We start from the raw sequence: 19,072 nt of genomic DNA, 5'->3' as shown, positions 1-19,072 counted from the left end.
GAGAAATTTCCCAGAAGGCCTGTCTCAGGAAGTTTACAGCCCAATAGAGAATTTCGTATAATGTAGGTGTCTCCATTCATGAAGCACACATAATTTGGAGGTAGCTGTTAAGAGGTTTCTGCATGCAAAATGTCATATTGGGTCTCCGACTCCTTCAGTAGTATTAAACTGAGGCTTTAACTGAGTATTAACTGAGGCTTGGTACAAGTTTGGGGGCAGTTTGCCATCCATGACAATTAGCACATCTGTCTCCTCCCTGCTTCAGGGCTGGTGCCCAAGCTGAAATGGGAAAGTGTATCATCTTAAATGTGTGTGTGCTGCCTCACTCTGCATCCGTATCTTCCTTCACCAGCCTTGCCACCTCCTTTCCTCCAGCCTTGCCACCCTCACTGCATCCTTGCCCAGCCCTGTCCTTCCCCCAGGTTCTTCCTATCTCCTTGGCCACACTGCCTTCCTCCTTAACAACTTGCCTCTCCCCTTGCCCACCATCGCCGCCCCGTCCCTCGGCCCCCACTCCTCTAGCCCCATCCTTTGATGCCTGCCCCCTCCCTTCCTTCCGACCCGCCTCCTGTGTCTCCCAGCCCTGCTCTGACGTGGGAGGTGAGGGGGGGTGGGGGGGATGGATGACTCACAGTGTTATGATGCAGTTCCACAACACACAGCCACATTCACCCACAGACCGAGGTACAGAACGAGAGACAACCTCTGGCCCCCCCAGCAGCTGGCCAGCTTTGCAGCCCCAGTCTTGAGTCCCCAACTACCCTCCCCCAACCCACCCCCATCCCCTTCCCAATTGAAGGAGCGGAAAGAGAAGAGAGAAGAGTGAGCAGAGAGATTGAGAGATTGAGAGAGAGAGAGAGAGATAGACGGAGATCTCTGGAGCAGACCTCAAGGTGAGGGGGCAGCCCTTCTCCAAATGAATTTTTTTTCTCTTTGCAAATTTCCCCCTCCTGCTGCGTGTTGCTTTCTCCCCTTTGCAAAAGCATTATTCATCCACCCTTTGTCCTCCCTTCCCCCTCCCTGCTGCCTCCGCTCCTCTCTCTCGGTTCTTCCATCCCTCTCCAAGCTCTGACGATTCCCGCACTTATTTCCCGGCAACTTTGGCTGTAGCATCAGGCATTACTGTTTATTGTTTTGCTGCTGGTGCAGACCCCCAAAGCCTGCCCTGGGAGCTGGCAGTGCTGCTAATTATTTGGACCATACCATACTGAGAATACCAGCCTGGGGGGTGCCAAAACCTCAGAGCAGATGAGAAAATCCATTGTGAGCAGGTGTCCCCCTCCCTTTCTTTCCCCTCTAAGAAGCACGAGATTCGCACCTGGTTCCTCCAGCCTCTGCCTCGGTGCCTCTGTTGTCAGCTGTCAGTTGCCCCCCCCACCCCAGCCCTCCCTCTCCCCTTCCTCCCACGGTCCAGCCCCATCTCACTTCAGGGGAACAGCTCTCCCCAGCACTCGGCTTGCCTTTGTTTTTTCTCCAGTCATTTGCCCAACTTGCTTTTCTCCCTGTGATCTGAGATGGGTGAAAAAATGATCCCTACTCCCCTTTCTGTGATTCTCTGGCCTTCCTTGCAGCCTCTCCTTGGCTTGACTGGGAATTAGGGGAGAGGGTGGGAGGTGTGATGGCTGGAGGCTGGAGAAGGAGCCCAAAATTGGGGACCCAAGCTGCCCCGTTCCCCATGCCCCTTGAAGGTGTTTCAAGGTAGTGCATGTCAGAGGGGAACTCGCAGGCAAAGTTGAAGGCAGACCTGTGAAGCAGAGACTGAAAGGTGGTCTCTTGGCAAGGAGGGCCCGTTTCCTGCAGCTGGAGCCCAATGTCACCCTGAACTCAGCCCAAGGTGTTTTCCTGGGACCCAGCCAGGAGGAGAGGACCTGAAACTGAAGATAGTCTCTATGGAGGTTTTGCAGAGAGACTGCCTGGCGGCCTTCAGTGTGGAACAGCTGGGTGCTTGTGGCCACTGCGGAGGACAGGATGAGGAGAGTCTGTACGCCCTGGCTAACCGCAGCCAACACTGTCTTGCCTCTGCTTAGTGCTCTAGCATTGCCAGAGTGCCCAGCTGGCATCTCTGAACCAGACTTAGGCTAACCACCCACAGCGGGCTGGGAAGCTCTATGAAGCAGAAAGCAGCAGCTCACCTGCTTATCGGAGCCCACAGGGGCCACCTCCCTTCTTATCCTCTCCTCCAGCACCTTCAGCCACTCGGAAGCTGGCGCGTGGGCAGAAGGCAATCTTCCTCTATTCCTAATCAGAACCCAGCAATTACTTCATCTTCAGTCACCCACAGTCACTGCTGTTTGTCCCTGCCCCTGGGAGAAGGTAGAAACATTTTCTGCCTTGTGCCCCAAAGCACAGCTGTTAAAAATAAGAGTCCCCCTTCTGCTGTTCATTGTGGCCGTTGCTCTCACCCTACCACACAGCCCTGCCCAGCCCAGGAATCAGGCTCGTCTGACACGCTACCCATTTCCCATTGGCTCCAGCTGTCAGATTGCCTGGAGAAAATGTATTTTCTGCCTAAGTCTTTAACCAAGGGCTAAAGCAACAGTTAGTAAAGAATAGGAAAGAGAAAGACCAAGGGGCCCAGAGGCTGGGAAGACAGGCAGGTGCTTATTCTGGGCCAGAATGAGTGAACCAAGGTGCGGGAATGGGTGGCCACATGTGAGGGCTTTGGTACTGTTGGAAACAACTATAAAGTTCTAGTGAAGAGTCCCAGAGCGCAGGACCCTGACCTCAGGAGAGAACTGAATCGGGGTTTGTATGCCTGCCTGCATGCTCCCCCTCCCCTCACCTTACACCTCCCCCGCCAAAATGGATAAAGGATCAATTGTATTGCAAACAAAGGCCATGTAAAAGAAAGACCTTCAGGAATCCCCAACTCTTAAAAGACTCTGATCCCCTGAGACACAGTGCCTACCCATGCCTGTGCGCTGCAGAGCCTCACGAAGAATTGAAAACCAAGGAGAGGGCACTTGCAGATGACGTTGCTCCCATGGCAGCGTCTGTGCCCGTGGGCTTTTCTGTGGAAAATGGTGGAGGCTGCTTCTGTCCCAGGAGGGAGAAACACCGACTCCCTGGCTTTGGCGCCAGAAGCCTGGATCGGCTGCCAGGTTTGCCAGAGCAGGATGGGGATCCGGGGGACAGGGCGACAATGCAACTGGATGCCGAGGGGGGGGTCAATGGTGATGGGAGAAGTAGAGGTATGGGTGAGCTGAGCCCCTTTTCCTCCATTCCCTCAGGACGGGCCCTCCTGAGATCACGGCTCCCCTGATGTCCTTTCCCCTCTTCCCAGGTGACTTCTGTTTCTATCCGATTCTCGTCTGGGGGGGCCCTCGCCGGGCAGCCCCCCAACACTCCTCCTGCCCTGAAACACGGCTCTAGCCAACCTGCTCCGCTGCTTCACCTGCGACCGTCTCTGCGGGGGCTGCACGGCGCCAGCCCCTCCAGCCCGCCAGGGCATTGTCCTCCAGCCCGTCATGCCCAGCTGTGACCCCGGTCCAGGCCCTGCCTGCCTCCCCACCAAGACTTTCCGCAGCTACCTGCCCCGCTGCCACCGCACTTACAGCTGTGTCCACTGCCGTGCACACCTGGCCAAACACGATGAGCTTATTTCCAAGGTACACGAAGCGGGGACCTATCATTCCCCTCTTCTCGAGCACCAGGTTAGCCCGAACATCACCCAGGGGTGAGGCGGCGAAGCTCTTCCTGTCTCCCACACACCCCTGCGGGGATTCAGGCAGTGGGGCTGAGGGCTGCTGGGTAGTCACTGTCTGTCCTGTCTCCACAGTCCTTCCAAGGGAGCCACGGCCGAGCCTACCTGTTTAACTCCGTGTGAGTCTACCTCTTTCCTTGTGCGTGTGCTTGTGCTTATGTGTGAGTGAGTCATTTTCCTCTGTGGAGAAAGGGGGGAATCCATCAGGTGATCTTGTGCCTTCAGTCTTTGCCTCCCCTTTTGCAAAGGGGTTCTCAGTCTGAAGTTCTCACATGGGGAGCCCGGGGAGAATTGAAATCATAACACTGGAAAAAGAAGGCCCAGGCTCTAGACTTAAAGGGGTGGATTATCAAAGGCAGGGGCTGTCCAGTTCTCTCCAGTTGGAAGTTCCCTTGGGCTGTCTGGGGACTGGACTGACAGTGCAATCCCACTGGGTGCTGGGTCCTTCCTGTTTCCTGAGACAGGGTCAACGTGGGTTGCGGGCCAGCTGAACAGCGCCTCTTGCTCACGGGGCTGCACTCGGTAGCTGACATTTTCTGTGAGAGCTGCAAAACCACACTGGGCTGGAAATATGTAAGTACCTGAGGAAGAGAGTCACCCTCTAAAGTGGAAGTCCCCACGGCCCTTCAAGCCCCAGTGACCACATCAGGTCCTTGCATGGTCCAAAGAGGAAAGAAAGAACTAGTTACTGGGTTGGGCTGGGTGGATGAGCCTTGGGGTGGAGGCCATACAGGTGGCAGTGGGGCCTGGAAGGAAACTGCTTCGTCCAACAATCCCTGCTTTCTCCTTCACCAGGAACAAGCTTTTGAGACGAGCCAGAAGTACAAGGAAGGGAAATACATCATTGAAATGTCACACATGGTGAAGGACAACGGCTGGGACTGAGGGGCTCAGGCAGGCTGTGCCCTTCCTCCGCATGCCCCTCCCTCCCCACGGCCCTGCCAAGCAGTCTATACCAGCATGAGTACTGCCCCACCCCTGGGGGAAACCTGGCTCCAACCAACCCCTACCCTACTTCCACCAATATCCACTACCAGGCACCCTTTGGAACAGGAGTCTGGGGGTACCCCAGGGGTGTTAAGGCTCAGGAGTGGGCAGCAGTCAGGGAGAGACAGAACTGGGGGAAAGGGATGGTTGTGGGTCCTTCTGTTCTCAAGTTCCTGAAAGTTGAGGCGATGGCAGGGCGTAGACTCAGGCAGAGAGGATTGTGGGAGGAATCCGTTTTTGCTCCACCTCTTTTTGAGTGAACAGAGAACAAACCTTGGGTCACGGGGCTAGTAGATGGTGGACCACAGAATAGCAAATGAGAAAAGGCTTGGGTTGGAGTGAAATTCTGGTCTCAGGCAGCAGAACAGACCAGAGTCTCTGAGGATGAAGTTTCCCACCCCTATTTGTAGGGAAAAGGACTCACGTGCAGGGAAAACTCAAATCCGAGGCCCTGGGAAATAGTAAAAGAATCAAAGGGGTTTCCATTTCACTCCACTTGTTAGTTTACCTTGGCACTGAAGAGGCACTTTCGAATATCTAACTTTTGCCATTGGGTGGGGTAGAGACAGCTGCACGCGGAACAGCCCCCACCCCCAGTCGGCTGCTTCCAGAACAAGCAGTCTTTATGGGCTTTCTCTGAGGCCCAGTCACTGCTCCTGGGACCCAGTCCCCTGGAGGGGAGGTGGAAAATCAGTGCTACGGGTCGTCTTTCCCGTGGCTGCCACCAGCGAATGAAACTTTTGTATGATACATAAAGTGCTTGGGTCTATTTTTAATAAAAAGGGAAAAAGCAACTTGAGGCAACCTGTCCTCTGACTTTCTTTCCCCGTGCATGTACCCATAACTGTCCCCGTCACACACAACCCCCCACTCACCCACTAGGGCCTGTCCCTTTACACCACTAGGGGGCAGCAGTTGCCATATCCATGGCAAGACTACCGCTTGAGCTTTTACCAGAGGATAAACTTCAGGTGAGGTTTTGCCTAATAAGAGGGGTGGATTTTGTGAGCTATTCCATCAAGAGCATCCAAAACCGCTTCTGTCTGCTGGCACCCCTGACAGTAAGTCCAGTTTTGCCTAGATCAGGATTGGGCAACTGAAAGAAGCTCATCTCAAAATAAGGATTTACTTGAGTCCCATGGCTTTTCAGCCCGGTTCTGTAATGTTCTGGTCAGTTCATGGGCACACTTAAGGCGAAAAGGAAAATCAATCAGCCAAAGTGCTGCCCTGGCAGTTGATGGGAAGTGAAACAAAATAGCTCAAAAATTAGGCCGGGCGCAACGGCTCACGCCTGCCATTCCAGCACTTTGAGAAGCCAGGGCTGGTGGATCACCTGATGTCAGGAGTTTGAGATCAGCCTGACCAACATGGTGAAACCCTGTTTCTCCTAAAAATTCAAAAATTAGCCAGGCATGATGGCACGTGCCTGTAATCCCAGCTACTCAGGAGGCTGAGGCAGGAGAATCGCTTGAACCCAGGAGGTAGAGGTTGCAGTGAGCCAAGATCGTGCTGTTGCACTCCAGCCTGGCAACAGGGTGAGACTCCGTCTCAAAAAGAAAAGCTCAAAATCGCAACGTCAATGCCACCATGTGGCCCAAGGGGCATTTTATTGGCAGTGATATGAAATCCCTACTGTTGTTGGGTGCCCAACAGTTACAGGGGAGACCATATACATCATAAAGATCACTTTTTGGTAAGCTATAATATTCTTTCCGGATTCATTAATACTCCAAATATTTATAAAGCACCTATTATTTGCCAGGCATTGTGTTAAGCACTGGATGTTAAGCACATGGTGAAGATAAGGCAGCTGTGGCCTGACTTCCTGGAGCTTTCTGTCCAGTAGGAGATGCAATAACCAGGCAATCCTTGTAGAAGAGGATAGTAAGAGCTCTAAGCAGGGACGCAGAGGAAGCTTGGGAGCTCATACGAAAGGAACTCGGCCTACATTTAAGGAGTCAAGGAAGGCTTCACAAAAGTGATGACTACGATGGCATTTGAAAGATAAGAAGTTAGGTGGCAAAGGCAAAAGTGATGGAAGTATTTCAGACAGAGGGAACTATATGTGTCAGGTAACTTATGTTTAGTTAATTGAAGGAAATAAAAGTCTCTTGTGGGCTGAAAGCAGTGGCTCATGCCTTAATTCCAGCACTTTAGGAAGCCAAGGCTGGAGGCTTGCTTGAGGCCGAAGTTTGAGTTTAGACTGGACAATATAGCAAGATCTTGTCTCAATAAAAAGAGCCATACTCGCCACCTGTAGTCTCGACTACTCAGGAGGCTGAGCAGGAGGATCACTTGAGCCCAGAAGGCCGAGGCTGCAGTGAGCCATGATCACGCCACTGCACTTCAGCCTGGGGAACAGAGCAAAACTTTGTCTCCTTAAAAAACATTTCCTGTGGCTGGAGTATAGGCAGCAAGTGAGTGAAAGATGAGATGAAAGACAAGGAGGAACCATAAACTATTTAGGGAATCTAGATTTTATCCCAATGGTATTAGGGAAATATGGAAAAACTATTGTTTTTTTAAAGTGGAGTGGCAGTATCAAATGGCTATTTGTGCCCAGACAAGAGGCTCAAATAGAAGTTTTAATAGACTGGGGAAAGTAAGGAACATATGGAAGGGCACAGTGGCTCACACCCATAATCCCAGCACTTTGGGAGGCTGAGGTGGGCGATCACTTGATGCCAAGAGTTTGAGACCAGCTTGGGCAACAAAAATTAGCCAGGCGTGGTGGCGCATACCTGTAATCCCAGCTACTCAGGAGGCTGAGGCAGGAGAATCACTTGAACCCATGAGGCAGAGGGTGCAGTGGGCCGAGATCACGCCACTGCACTCCAGCCTGGACGACACAGCGAGATTCTGTCTTAAAAAAAAAACAAAAGAACAAAAAACAGAGAGGCTGTCTGGGCAGGAGAAAGGACTAGAACTGGAAGGCGCATAAGTAAAAGGGGAAGTGAAAAAGGCAAGCCGTGGAGAAATGTCCAACATCCCCCAACTAAGGCCTTCAGGTAGCCTGACCCATCTTTCGGTTTCTGCGTGCCTAGTGATGCCAAGACCCCTCTTGGGGTTCAGCAGAGGTCCTCAAAGCCCTATCCCTCTTGGACCCACTTCTTGCACCAAAGTTTATAAAGATTTCTCAAGTCCCAACCTCTGCTCTTGAAAACCAGGCACAAACTAGCTGCCTTCTTAAAGAAGCTCCCCAAATATTCCTCTCATTCAACTTATTTTAACATGTTCTAATCAAGCCTACTAGGCGCTGTGGGAGACAGAGAAGTAAATGGCAGAGTCGTTGCTCTCAAATTTCTTTGTCTTTTTTTTTTGACATGGAGTCTCGCTCTGTTGCCCAGGCTGGAGTGCAGTGGTGCAATCTCAGCTCACTGCAACCTCCACCTCCCAGATTCATTCAAGAGATTCTCCTGCCTCAGCCATCCGAGTAGCTGAGAGTACAGGCGTGCATCACCATGCCTGGCTAATTTTTGTGTTTTTAGTAGATACAGGGTTTCACCATGTTGGCCAGGCTGGTCTTGAACACCTGATCTCAGGTGATCCGCCTGCCTCGGCCTCCCAAAGTGCTGGGATTACAGGCATGAGCCACCGCACCCGGCCTCAATTTCCTTGTAATTGGTCCTGGAAGAATCGTTCTGTTGATTCAAGGGATTCATTCTATTAATCTCTAAAATTAAGTCACGGGCAATGCTGTCCAAATCTTGGATGCCCAGACAGGTGTGCCCTCAAGCAGCATTATCATCAAACACCCGGTGACCAAAAGGGAGTAGTGCAGAGAAAGGCAAGTGGATTTAGGAAGCAGCTGCAGGTATGGGATGCCAGGAGCACACAGGTCCTTTTCCCTGGGGAGCAATCCTTTTGAGTTAACCCCTTTTCCTTTCTGGTGCATTCCTTTTTTTCTCAAGTAGGCCTACTCTGTACCTAATAGTGATTCTCCTAATCTTTTCCCACTCACTCTCCATTCCAGGCTGAGTCTGGGAACGCTTATCCTTCTTAGCCTAGGAGGTTAAGGACCTTTAAGCACTTGTGGTCCTTAAAGGCTTGAGGCTTTGGATGATACCCTCATACAACCAGCAGATGGCATCAAAACCTTCCCTCCCTCAGCTCAGGACCTCTCCCAGTTTCAAGAACCTACTCAGATCTCTCCAGATGGGTCTACAAAAAGATGAGTGAGCTGTCAAGACCTAAAACAGGGTTGTATCTAGGCTTTGCAACCTAAGAGCTACACAGTCTTAGCCAAACTGTTTAAACCTTTCCAACCCTCAGTTTTTTCGTCCATAAAATGGGGCTGTTACCTCCCAAGAAATTATTAGGGTTTACAGTAACAGAGGCAGTGTCTATCACAAGCAATGCACACAGAAGTAGCTCCATAAATGTGAGCTATTAGTATAACTACCAAGTGAGGTTTCCCAGATTCCCACCAGGGTAGCTGACTGGTGCCCAGATGGGAGAGGAAATTGCAATGCTGAGGAGGCAGCCAGCGCTGGGTAGCACTACACGGCCAATGCCCTTTTAACATTGCACTGCTAGTGACAGGTGCAGACAGTAGCACAATGTGAAAAGAGCTCTGGCCAGCAGCAGAGGCATGCTGGCCCTGCCTCCTCACTCCTTCTCCCAGTCCCCGGCCCACTCAGCTCACGGGCTCCCTCTGCCCCTGCTTTGCTTCAATACAGCTTTTTCCCCTTTTATTCCATTCTTAGTGTTAATTCTATTTTTTCACCACTCTTCCTTTCACCTTCTTCCTCACCGCGCCCCTCCTGCCCCCAGCACAGAGACCACCTTTTTCTTGGAGGTTTTGGGATGGGAGGTTAGGACCCACTAAAGCAGCTGCAGGGATACTTTGGGCCTGATGCTCAGTCCTCAAAGAAAATGGTTATTAGCAATCCCCAAAGTCTGGAGGTCACTCGCATGAGGCTGTGTTCATCTGGATTTGCATTTCTGCCAGCTTCCCTCCTAGAGAGGAGCTTGCTGCTCAAGACTACAGAACCTTCTACTCTTACTTAAGTTTCCATCTCCTTTCCAATTTAGATAAACACGAGCTCTAGGCCTCAAGGCAACACTCTCAGATGACCTTCCAGGACCAGAGAGGTGGGAGCCTGTAGTCACAGCTCCTCACATAGTTGAGAGAAGCTTCCAGGCAGGAGGTAAAAGCTGCCGGTGAAGCCCCACCCCTGCATCTCCTTTTGGAGGTCCTGACAGCACCTTCCAGATTCAGCATTAAAATGGTGAGGGTGATTCCCTCATAGTTACTGAGAGTTAGGGATAGGGTTTCACTGGCAGTGGGATTCAAATCTGAGTTATTTCCTGTTTTATCCAGGGACCCTTGGTTGGGGAGTCTTCAAGCTCATCCTAGCACTTCCCCATCCTATCCGACCCTAAGCGGGCTTCAATCCAGGACAAACAGTCCCGGGAGGATTGACACCCAAAGCCAGAAGGCTGCCCTGGAAGGACACCTGGATATCTGGAGGCTCAGACCCAGGCAGGCTCTATTGTGGCACATTCCAGCTAGGGCCACAGCCCCGGAGCCCAGCTCCAGTTCTGACCTGGTGAACTTTGTGCAGCCCAAAGAAACAGAGGCTGGAGGGTGATTCCTCCAGTGCCCTGATCAACAAAAGGCCTCCCAGGCAACAGTGTGGCCTCTGGGAGATGCCTTCTACACTACTCCACAGCCACCATAAGGAATAGAGGACAGAATTCCAGTTGGAAGCTCTTCCTCTGGGCTTCCCCTCTAGCCTCGTCCCACCCCCTCAGGAAGCAGGAGAAGTTCCCTCCCGCCCTCCCAGGCAGAGTTTGTTCCCGTCATCTGCAAACATGGGGCCCTGCCCCACAGTTTGCACAGTTTTAATGGGCGGAATCCAAGACGCCTCCAGGGTCAGTCACCAGGCCTCTCTGCTCCGGGCTTGGGCAAACCAGCCCCAGCTGGGAACTGCATCACACCAACAGGCGGCAGAGGGGCAAAGATAAGGCTGCACAGCAAGCTTCAGGGAGGCCGGGGGAAGAGTCTTCCCCACGAAGTTTCCAGGTCTCTCCTTAGGGAGTGCAGGGAGAAAGGGCCAAGAGCCCCTCAGCTCTCACACACCCAACTCATTCCTGAGGAGCAGGCCCAGCGACTCACCAGCCAGCAGGACCCCTCCCCCACCTTGGGCCCAGGAGCCAGCCCCCAGCTCCTTCCAGAAGCGAGTGTAGAGACCGAGGAGGAAATGGGGGAGGGGAGGCCCCGGCTCAAGTTCTCTCCTCTCCCCCTCCTCATTGGCCACCATCTTCCGGCCCCTGCCCCCAGAGCAGCAGGGGATGGGGCCCAGCCTGCGGAAAGGAGAGAAAGGGCAGGTGGGGGGTTAGCTGGAGCAGCAGGGGCAGGGGGCTGGCCCCAACTGTCTCCTCCCACCCCCTCCTCGCAGCCATGGCGACGGGAGGAGGAGACCAGGAGGGTCCTGAAAGCCATGTTCTGTGAATGGGATGAGAGAGGCAGCTGGGAAGTGGGGGGTGAGGGGCGCTCTCCTTCAACACCCAACTGTGCTCCCCCCCAACACACACACCTCGCGGCTGGACCACACAGGCGCGCGTACACACCACACACACACACACACACAAACTCTGAGCCATACTTGCACAACTCAGCCCTCACTACACACCCAAACAAGAACTGGAGTGTGAGCACACGCCCCCCACACACACATCCATGCACCCCTCAACACCGCACAACTATCAGCTCGAAAGCCAGTCTCACACCCCCACACCGCGCCTGGCTCACCCTACAACTTCTGGAGGTGCAGAACTCCCTGCCCAGCTCCAGCCCTTCGGCCCCCGGCTCCCTCGGAACACTCCACGGCCAGGTGGAGACAGATGGCCCAGCTTGGCCGTGCCCAGCGGAGCCCCCCATGCCTTCCCCACCACGCCCCCCACTGGAAAATGACAGTGAGGCCACATCAGAAAGACACGCCTGGTACTTCCCAGTTACAGTGTTTCGAAAGGAAAAAATAGAAAAGATGCCCACGAGTGGAGAATGAGGAGGGAAAAAGGAAGACGAGAGAAAGAGCCCAGACCGCCCCCCTCCCTTCCCCAAGAGAGAATAAAACCGAGAATCGGTGTCGTTACCCTTCGGGAAGCTCTCGATACCTACACATTGCTCTTCGATAGGATCCTCTGCCTGCCACCTCCTTCTTCCCGGGCTCTTTCTCTGCCCTTCCCTCCCTCTTGGCTCCCCTCCCTGGCCTCGCTCCCCCTCGCTCACGCCCTCTCGCACCCCGCCAGCCCCTCTCCCGGGCCGGGCTCGGATCCCCAGCGGCCGCCCCGCCATCCGCCGGCCGGGACCGAGGTTGCGAGGCCGGTGGGCCGCGGAACCCCTCTCCTCTGCCGATCTCGCTCTTCCCCCCTCGCCCCCTTTCTCCTTCCACACTCCCTGCCGTCCATCTTGAATACTTGGGATTCTTGAATGGAGTGAGCAGGATCCGCTCCCCCAGGCTCCCATTGGCTGTGGGTTAACCCTTTTGAAACGAGATCCTCCCTCCGATTGGCTGCCAGGCTCCCCTCTTCTCCCCCAACCCCCATCCCCTCCGCCTTCCAACAGCCCGCGAGGTCAGGGCGCTCCCGGAGCCCCCTCCCCTGGCCTCTCACCCCCACAACCCCCGCACCAGGATGCCCCTCTCCCGGCTCCTTCCGTCACGCTCCCCACAGGGCTGCAGGTGAAGGCAGATCCAGTTCCCGCCAAATGCGGCCCCAAGGTGGGGCCGGCAGAAGCCGTGTTCCCAGATGCCCCTCGTGCTGGATTTGGAGACCTTGGAAGATAGAAGGGGTGCAAGTTGCTGCCCGTCTCCAACCCTTCCTTGACCAGAAGTACTTCTCCAACAGGGGATCCACTCAGCCTTTCAGCCTCACCCAAGGCGATGGGAGAGCTCTCCTGAACGCCCACTCCCCTTGGGCTGGCCAGGAAGAGGGCAGCTCTAGAAAGAAGATCTAGGGCTCTTCACAGGAGCTAATTCCCCGAGTGCCGCAGGGTAGGCCTGACCCGATCAGGAATGTGCAGCACCTGGAGCTCCGTTCCGTCAAAAACATCCCCTCAGACCAGCCCTGCCCCGCCTGGGCCAACGTGCTGTGCGCCCACAAGGGGCTCAGAGGTGGGGGAGCCAGAGAGGAAGGCGGCAGCAAGGACGAGGGCGATATGTCAGGCCTTGGAGTAAGGTCCAGGGTTTTAGGCCTAGATCTGTCATTAAGATGCTTGGCGAGGCTGGGCGCGGTGGCTGACGCCTATAATCCAAGCACTTTGAGAGGCTGAGTTGGGAGGATTGCTTGAGCCCAGGAGTTCCAGACCTGCCTGGGCAACACACTGAGACCCCCAACTCTACAAAAAATAAAAAAAATTAGCAGGGCGTCGTGGTGTGGCCTATGGTCCCAGCTACTAGGGAGGGTGAGATGGGAGGATCACTGAAGCCTAGGCGTTCCAGGTTGCAGTGAGCTATGATCAGGCTCAGTGGCTCACGCCTGTAATCCCAGCACTTTAAGGGGGGGAGGCCGAAGCGGGTGGATCGCCTGAGTTCAGGAGTTCAAGACCAGCCTGGCCAACATGGTGAAACCCCATCTCTACTAAAAATACAAAAGTTATCCGGGCCTGGTGGTGATTGCCTGTAATCCCAGCTACTTGGGAGGCTGAGGCAAGAGAATCGCTTGAACCCAGGAGGCGGAAGTTGCAGTGAGCTGAGACCACACCATTGCACTCCAGTCTGGGTGACAAGAGTGAAACTCCATCCAAAAAAAAAAAAAAAAGCTTGGCGAGGTCATGTTTCCTCTTTAGCTTCAGTTTCCTCGTTTGCAAAACGTTGGTCTGGAACAGTGCAGTCCTGATAGAAGTTTCTGTGAGAAGATGGAAATGTTCTATATCTGCATCATTGTCCAAAATTACATATATCCTGGTCCATTTTTAAAATAAAATGCCTCAAATAGGCTTGGGTCCACAAAGTACAGAAGAACAAGATCCACTAAGCCCCTACCTTAATAGCTGGCATCTGCTGATTGGGGCCCCTTAGCTGCCCTCACCCGAACCAAAGAGTTTAGTTTAGCTTGAAAGATAGCTAACTTTATCAGCTTGCCTGATCATACCTGGATCATTAGTCAAATAGTTAAAGGACCCCCAAGATGGCTGCAATGCATTATGGGCTGCAACAAAATGCAGCAGGGCAATCCTAAAGAAAACACCTAAAGCCCCAATCCAACAACCAGTAGGCAATGCTGGGGAAGATTATGACCCCATAGTACTCAGCCTATGAGGATCGCGGGGAGGGACTTGCATACTAGGGGATAAGTTGCTTGTTGTAACTGTCCTGGTTGTGCCTGCCTATCAGACACCCAATCTTGCAAGACTGTCGTTAAAAGTCTCACTTTTGCTGTTCCTCGCGCCTCTAGTTCCATTCTTTGGGTTTAGATGGGTGAGCATGTTTCTCTCAGTCATCAAACAATATGGTAGCCACTAGCTACATGTGACTGTTGAGCACTTAAATGTGCTCCAGTGACTGAGGAAGTGGCTTTTAAATTTTACTTCATTTTATTTACTTTTATACAGCCACATGAGGCTAGCGACTACTATACTGAACGGTCTAGAAAATCTTTGTGGTATTGCTAACGAGAATAAGATTCTATGACCCCCTTTCTTTTTTCTTTTTTTGGAGACAGGGTCTTGATGTATTGTCTAGGCTGGAGTCCATCACAGCTCACTGCAGTCTAGACCTCTCAGGCTCAAGTGATTTTCCTGCCTCAGTCTCCCAAGTAGCTGAGACTACAGATACGTGCCACCACACCCAACTAATTTTTTTTTTTTTTTTAAGAAAGACTTGCTATGTTGCTCAGGCTGGTGTTGAACTCCTGGGCTCAAGCAGTCTTCCCACCTTGACCTCCCAAAGTGCTGGTATTACAGGCATGAGCCACCGCACCTAGTGGCCCATTCTATGATTCTTTTTTTTATTTTTTTGAGACAGAGTCTGGCTTTGTTCCCCAGGCTGGAGAGCAGTGGCGCGATCTGCAACCTCCGCCTCCCGGGTTCAAGTAATTCTCCTGCCTTAGCCTCCTGAGTAGCCTGGATTACAGGTGTGCACCACCACGCCTGGCCCCTAGTATAGATGGGGTTTCGCCATGTTGGTCAGGATGGTCTCGATCTCCTGACCTCATGATCCACCCGCCTCGGCCTCCCAAAGTGCTGGGATTACAGGCGAGAGCCACTGTGCTCGGCATGGAATCCTTTCCTTATGAATGTCAACCACTTTTCTGAGAAGTGAGCTGAGATACACTCACGCCACTACACAGTGAAAGATTGTGGCTAAAAGGGAATTTGCAGGTTTGTCCAACCTTCTTGTTTTTTCAAAAATAGAAACCAAGAAGTTGACAGGGGTGGGGATAGGGGCTGTCACTTGCCCAAGGACGGTCAGGACAGCAGGTTGATGTGTTCACTCACGAGTTAACATGTACCTGTAAAGTTAGTCCATCTCTTTGGGGCTCTTGTGGAAGCACACACATACACGTACCTCATTAAGTTCATTCAAGAAACGTACTTCTCTGACCTTGGCCAAATGAGAACCAAGATTTAAATCAGCCAGTGTGGCTGATACTAAGAGATGGTCAGCTCCATGAGAGGGCCAGATGGGTCCTCCAACTGACATGTGGAAATCCAGAGCTCCTGGGTGTGCGAGGATTACAAGAAGATGGACAGCCCAGAGCCCACTCCCTGAATATGGTTGAGGGACCCCCTTGTGGCATTGCCACCATGAGAAAAAGGAAGCTGAGGGGTGGGAGAAGAATGACTCTGAGTTTATCCTTGCACTGACCAAGACACAGAATTAGCTGGGATTTCTGGAGGATGAGGAGGGCAGGGTGCCCAGGATTTTGGTAGCTACAGGCTATGACTTGTGCATGCAGGGCCCTAACCTAACAGAGAGAGAAAACCATTGCAGGGAGTTAACAAAGGAGATGGCTGCACTGGCCTGAGCTTATACAGTGTTTGTCCAATCTTGCTTCTGGAGAGCCTTTGCCTGGGTAATGTGCATGAGGGGAAACACAGAACTTCCTGGGAAATGGCTGCTGTCTTCAATATTTCCTCACTACTAGGAGACATTACTAAATGACTGCTCTGGTGAGAGATATAAGGAGTTCAGAGAAAGGAAGGATTGCTCCCAGTGGGGAATGGAATCCAAGAAGGCTTCCTGGAGGAAGCAGCATCTGAGACTTGAATAGAAAGTATTTAGACACAAGAAGATGGGAAAATGAAGACAAGGAAATGCCAAGGAGAGAGAACAACACGAAGGCTGAGAGGTGGGGAAATGGTGGGATTGGTTGGAGATTCAGTGGGAACCTAGGGTGTCTGAAGGGGAGTAGAAAGGAAGAAAAGGCAGCTGGGACAGATCATGGAGGGCTTGGACACATCTCTCCAGCCTCTACTCTGCTCCAAAGACATCATTTTCCTTGAACAAACTTTCATCTTTTTCCTCACCAAGACACACCCCTCAACTACTCATTCAGCTGCCCCAGCGCCTCCACGCTCAGCTCTCTGCCTCTTTTGCCTTAGACTACAGGCCTGTCTGTGTTCCACAGACATCCTTCCCTGGACAAAATGGGTTCCAGTTGCCCAGTAGAGAATGGACTCTCATTAGTGCCTCTCAGTTCAGTCTCCTGTCTCTGGATTCCCAGTGTGTAGGTATGAGCTGCATGAGGGACCCTCCTTTTTCACTCATCACCTTCCAAACCCCCACATGGCCCCACCCCTTCTCTGGAGAGTCAAAAATGGAGGCCAGGAACAGCTAGACATGGTCCAACCTGTTACAGGAGTGTAAAAAATGCACCCAGGAGCTACTTGGCTCCTAGCCACCCTACCCCACCTCCACATTCTTCACTCCTCTTATGAGAATTTCAGAATGCACCTGGGCTTTGCAGGAACCTCCCTTTCCCACCACCCCCACAGCAATCCAAGACTATTCTGGAGGTGCTTTCTTTTCCTTCCTCCCTAACCTCCATTGTCCTATACAGATATGGGTCCCTCCATGCCTATTTGGGTAAATCGCATAGAAAAGAAGGATTGCTCCCAGTGGGGAATGGAATCCAAGAAGGCTTCCTGGAGGAAGCAGCATCTGAGTCTTGAAGAATAGAAAGTCACATAGAATACTATAAATGTGAGACAGGGAGACCATCTGCCCTAAACCTCTGCCTCTTGGAAGAACTGAATCTGAAACACTGGAGAGAGTTGCCTCCTTGCTTAGACACCAGTGAAGGTAACTCAATTGCTAATAACACACTACTTCTTTTTTTTTTTTTTTTTGAGACAGAGTCCTGCTTTGTCACCCAGGCTGAAGTGCAGGGGTGCCATCATGGCTCACTGCAGCCTTGACCTCCTGAGATCAAGCAATACTCCTGCCTCAGCCAACTAGATGGGACTACAGGAACATGCAACCGCACCTAGCTAATTTTTTTTTTTTTTTTTTTGTAGAGACAGGGTCTCCTTATGTTGCCCAGGCTGGTCTCAAACCCCTAGGCTCAAGCCATCCTCCTGCCTCAGGCTCCCAAAGTGCGGGGATTATGGATGTGAGCCACCATGTCTGGCTAACACAGCTCCTAGTTCACTTGAGATGATGATACAGCCTTTTCCATGTGAGCCTCTTTCATTTCCCCTTCTTCCACAGTAAGGTGCCTCTTCACCTTTACCATCCTGCTTCTCTCAAACGCTGCTATGTCTGAGCACTGCCTGTATGGAAGGCTCTGGAACCATTGCTGGGAAACACTGCCGGCCCAGAAGGTGCTCACAGTTGAGAAGAGTGCAAGGCAGACATATGAAGAGGAAGTCACGGCCGACTGCGGTGGCTTACACCTGTAATCCCAGCACTTTGGGAGGCCGAGGATCACCTGAGGTTAGGAGTTCAAGACCAGTCTGACCAACATGGTGAAATCCCATCTCTACTAAAAATACAAAAATTATCTGGGCGTGGTGGCACGTGCCTGTAATCCCAGCTACTCTGGAGAATTGCTTGAACCCGGAAGGTGGAGGTTGTGGTGAGCCAAGATCACGCCATTGCACTCCAGCCTGGGCAACAAGAGCGAAACTCTGTCTCCAAAAAAAAAAAAAGAAAAAGAGAAAGTCTCACTGTGACAGGTGCCCAGATAGACCTAAGTACCTTCTTTCTGAGATAAACCTCTTTCCTTGAGGTCTAGCTCTCATCCTTTACTCCATCAACTGCCCCATTTATTGCATCTCCAATCCGTTTCCATAAACTTAGGGCAAGGGTCAGCCAACTACAGCCCACAGGACTAAATCCTGCCTCTGCCTGTTTTTTGGTAAATAAAGTTTATTGGAACACAGCTATGCACACTTGTTTACACATTGTCTATGGCTGCTTTCTACAACCATGACAATGGCAGAGTTAAGTGGTTGCGACAGAGACCATATGACCAACAAAAGCCTGGCATATTTACTGTCCAGTTCTTTACAATAGAAGTTTGCCAACTCCTAAATTTATGGGCAGTTTTGGACCTTGCCATCTCAGAAAGATGTAATGGAACTCAAGAAAGACAACTGAAATTACTCCGAGATGGGAGTGGAAGGACGCAGCCCAGACTTCTCATCTCAGCATCTCTTTTCATATGCTCAAGTCTTCCCTCAACCTGTCGTGAAGCTTCTCAAAATGCTACTTGGCTCTCTGTATTATCTCTCCTTCATGGGTCACTCATTCCTTTTTTTTTTTTTTTTGAGACAGAGTCTTACTCTGTCACCCAGACTGGAGTGCAATGGTACAGTCTTGGCTCACTGCAACCTCTGCCTCCTGGATTCAAGTGATTCTCCTGCCTCAGCCTCCTGAGTAGCTGGGATTACAGGTGCCCACCATCACGCCCAGTTAATTTTTGTATTTTTAGAAGACATGGGGTTTCACCATGTTGGCCAGGCTGGTCTCGAACTCCTGATCTAAAGTGATCCTTCCACCTCTGCCTCCCAAAGTGCTGGGATTACAGGTGTGAGCCACCACACCCAGCCCATGTCTCTCTCAGTCTTAAATCTGTGCAATCTGACTTCTACCCCCCAATTTCCGCCAAAATGGTTCCCACTAGGATGCCAATGACTTCCTTATTACTGATCCACCATTCTCCTCTCAATTCTCATCACATGCAGCCTCTCTTTAGCACTTGCCACTATTGACTATATCAGTCTTGAAATGCCCATGGCTTCTGGCAGACTGGCCTCTCCTGGATTCCCTCCTGACTCTCCAACTGTTCCTTCTCAGCTCCCTTCCTGTGAGTCTTCTTTACTCCCTTGTTGCCTAAATATATAGATTCTGTGTGGATTAGTCCTTGGTCTTCTTTTCCATCTATACTCTCTCGGTGGACAAAATCATCCACATGCCTGATTTCTTTTTT

At 51.9% G+C, this 19,072-nt stretch overlaps 1 protein-coding gene across 4 annotated transcripts; it reads left to right on the top strand.

Annotated features, from left to right (window-relative positions):
• The first annotated feature begins 632 nt into the window (after positions 1–632).
• YPEL4 (yippee-like 4 (Drosophila)) lies at positions 633–5,489 on the top strand. 4 transcript variants are annotated; one of them, XM_011963427.1, is made up of 6 exons: positions 639–893; positions 2,880–3,101; positions 3,284–3,608; positions 3,779–3,822; positions 4,168–4,276; positions 4,499–5,489. In XM_011963427.1, exons 3-6 carry the CDS (start codon positions 3,468–3,470, stop codon positions 4,586–4,588), a joined length of 384 nt encoding a protein of 127 aa, XP_011818817.1. In that variant the 5' UTR covers positions 639–893; positions 2,880–3,101; positions 3,284–3,467; the 3' UTR covers positions 4,589–5,489. The 4 variants fall into 4 exon arrangements, with proteins under 4 accessions (XP_011818816.1, XP_011818815.1, XP_011818817.1 ...); XM_011963426.1 differs by having other exon boundaries at positions 633–684; positions 800–3,608; XM_011963425.1 differs by lacking the exon at positions 2,880–3,101 and having other exon boundaries at positions 633–893.
• Positions 5,490–19,072: the final 13,583 nt, after the last annotated feature.

The sequence above is a fragment of the Colobus angolensis genome, unplaced genomic scaffold, assembly GCF_000951035.1.
Source record: "Colobus angolensis palliatus isolate OR3802 unplaced genomic scaffold, Cang.pa_1.0 Scaffold61, whole genome shotgun sequence".
In the NCBI taxonomy this organism is placed as follows: domain Eukaryota; kingdom Metazoa; phylum Chordata; class Mammalia; order Primates; family Cercopithecidae; genus Colobus; species Colobus angolensis.
Note: the sequence above shows the minus strand (reverse complement) of the source record. Positions and strands in the feature narration are given on the sequence as shown.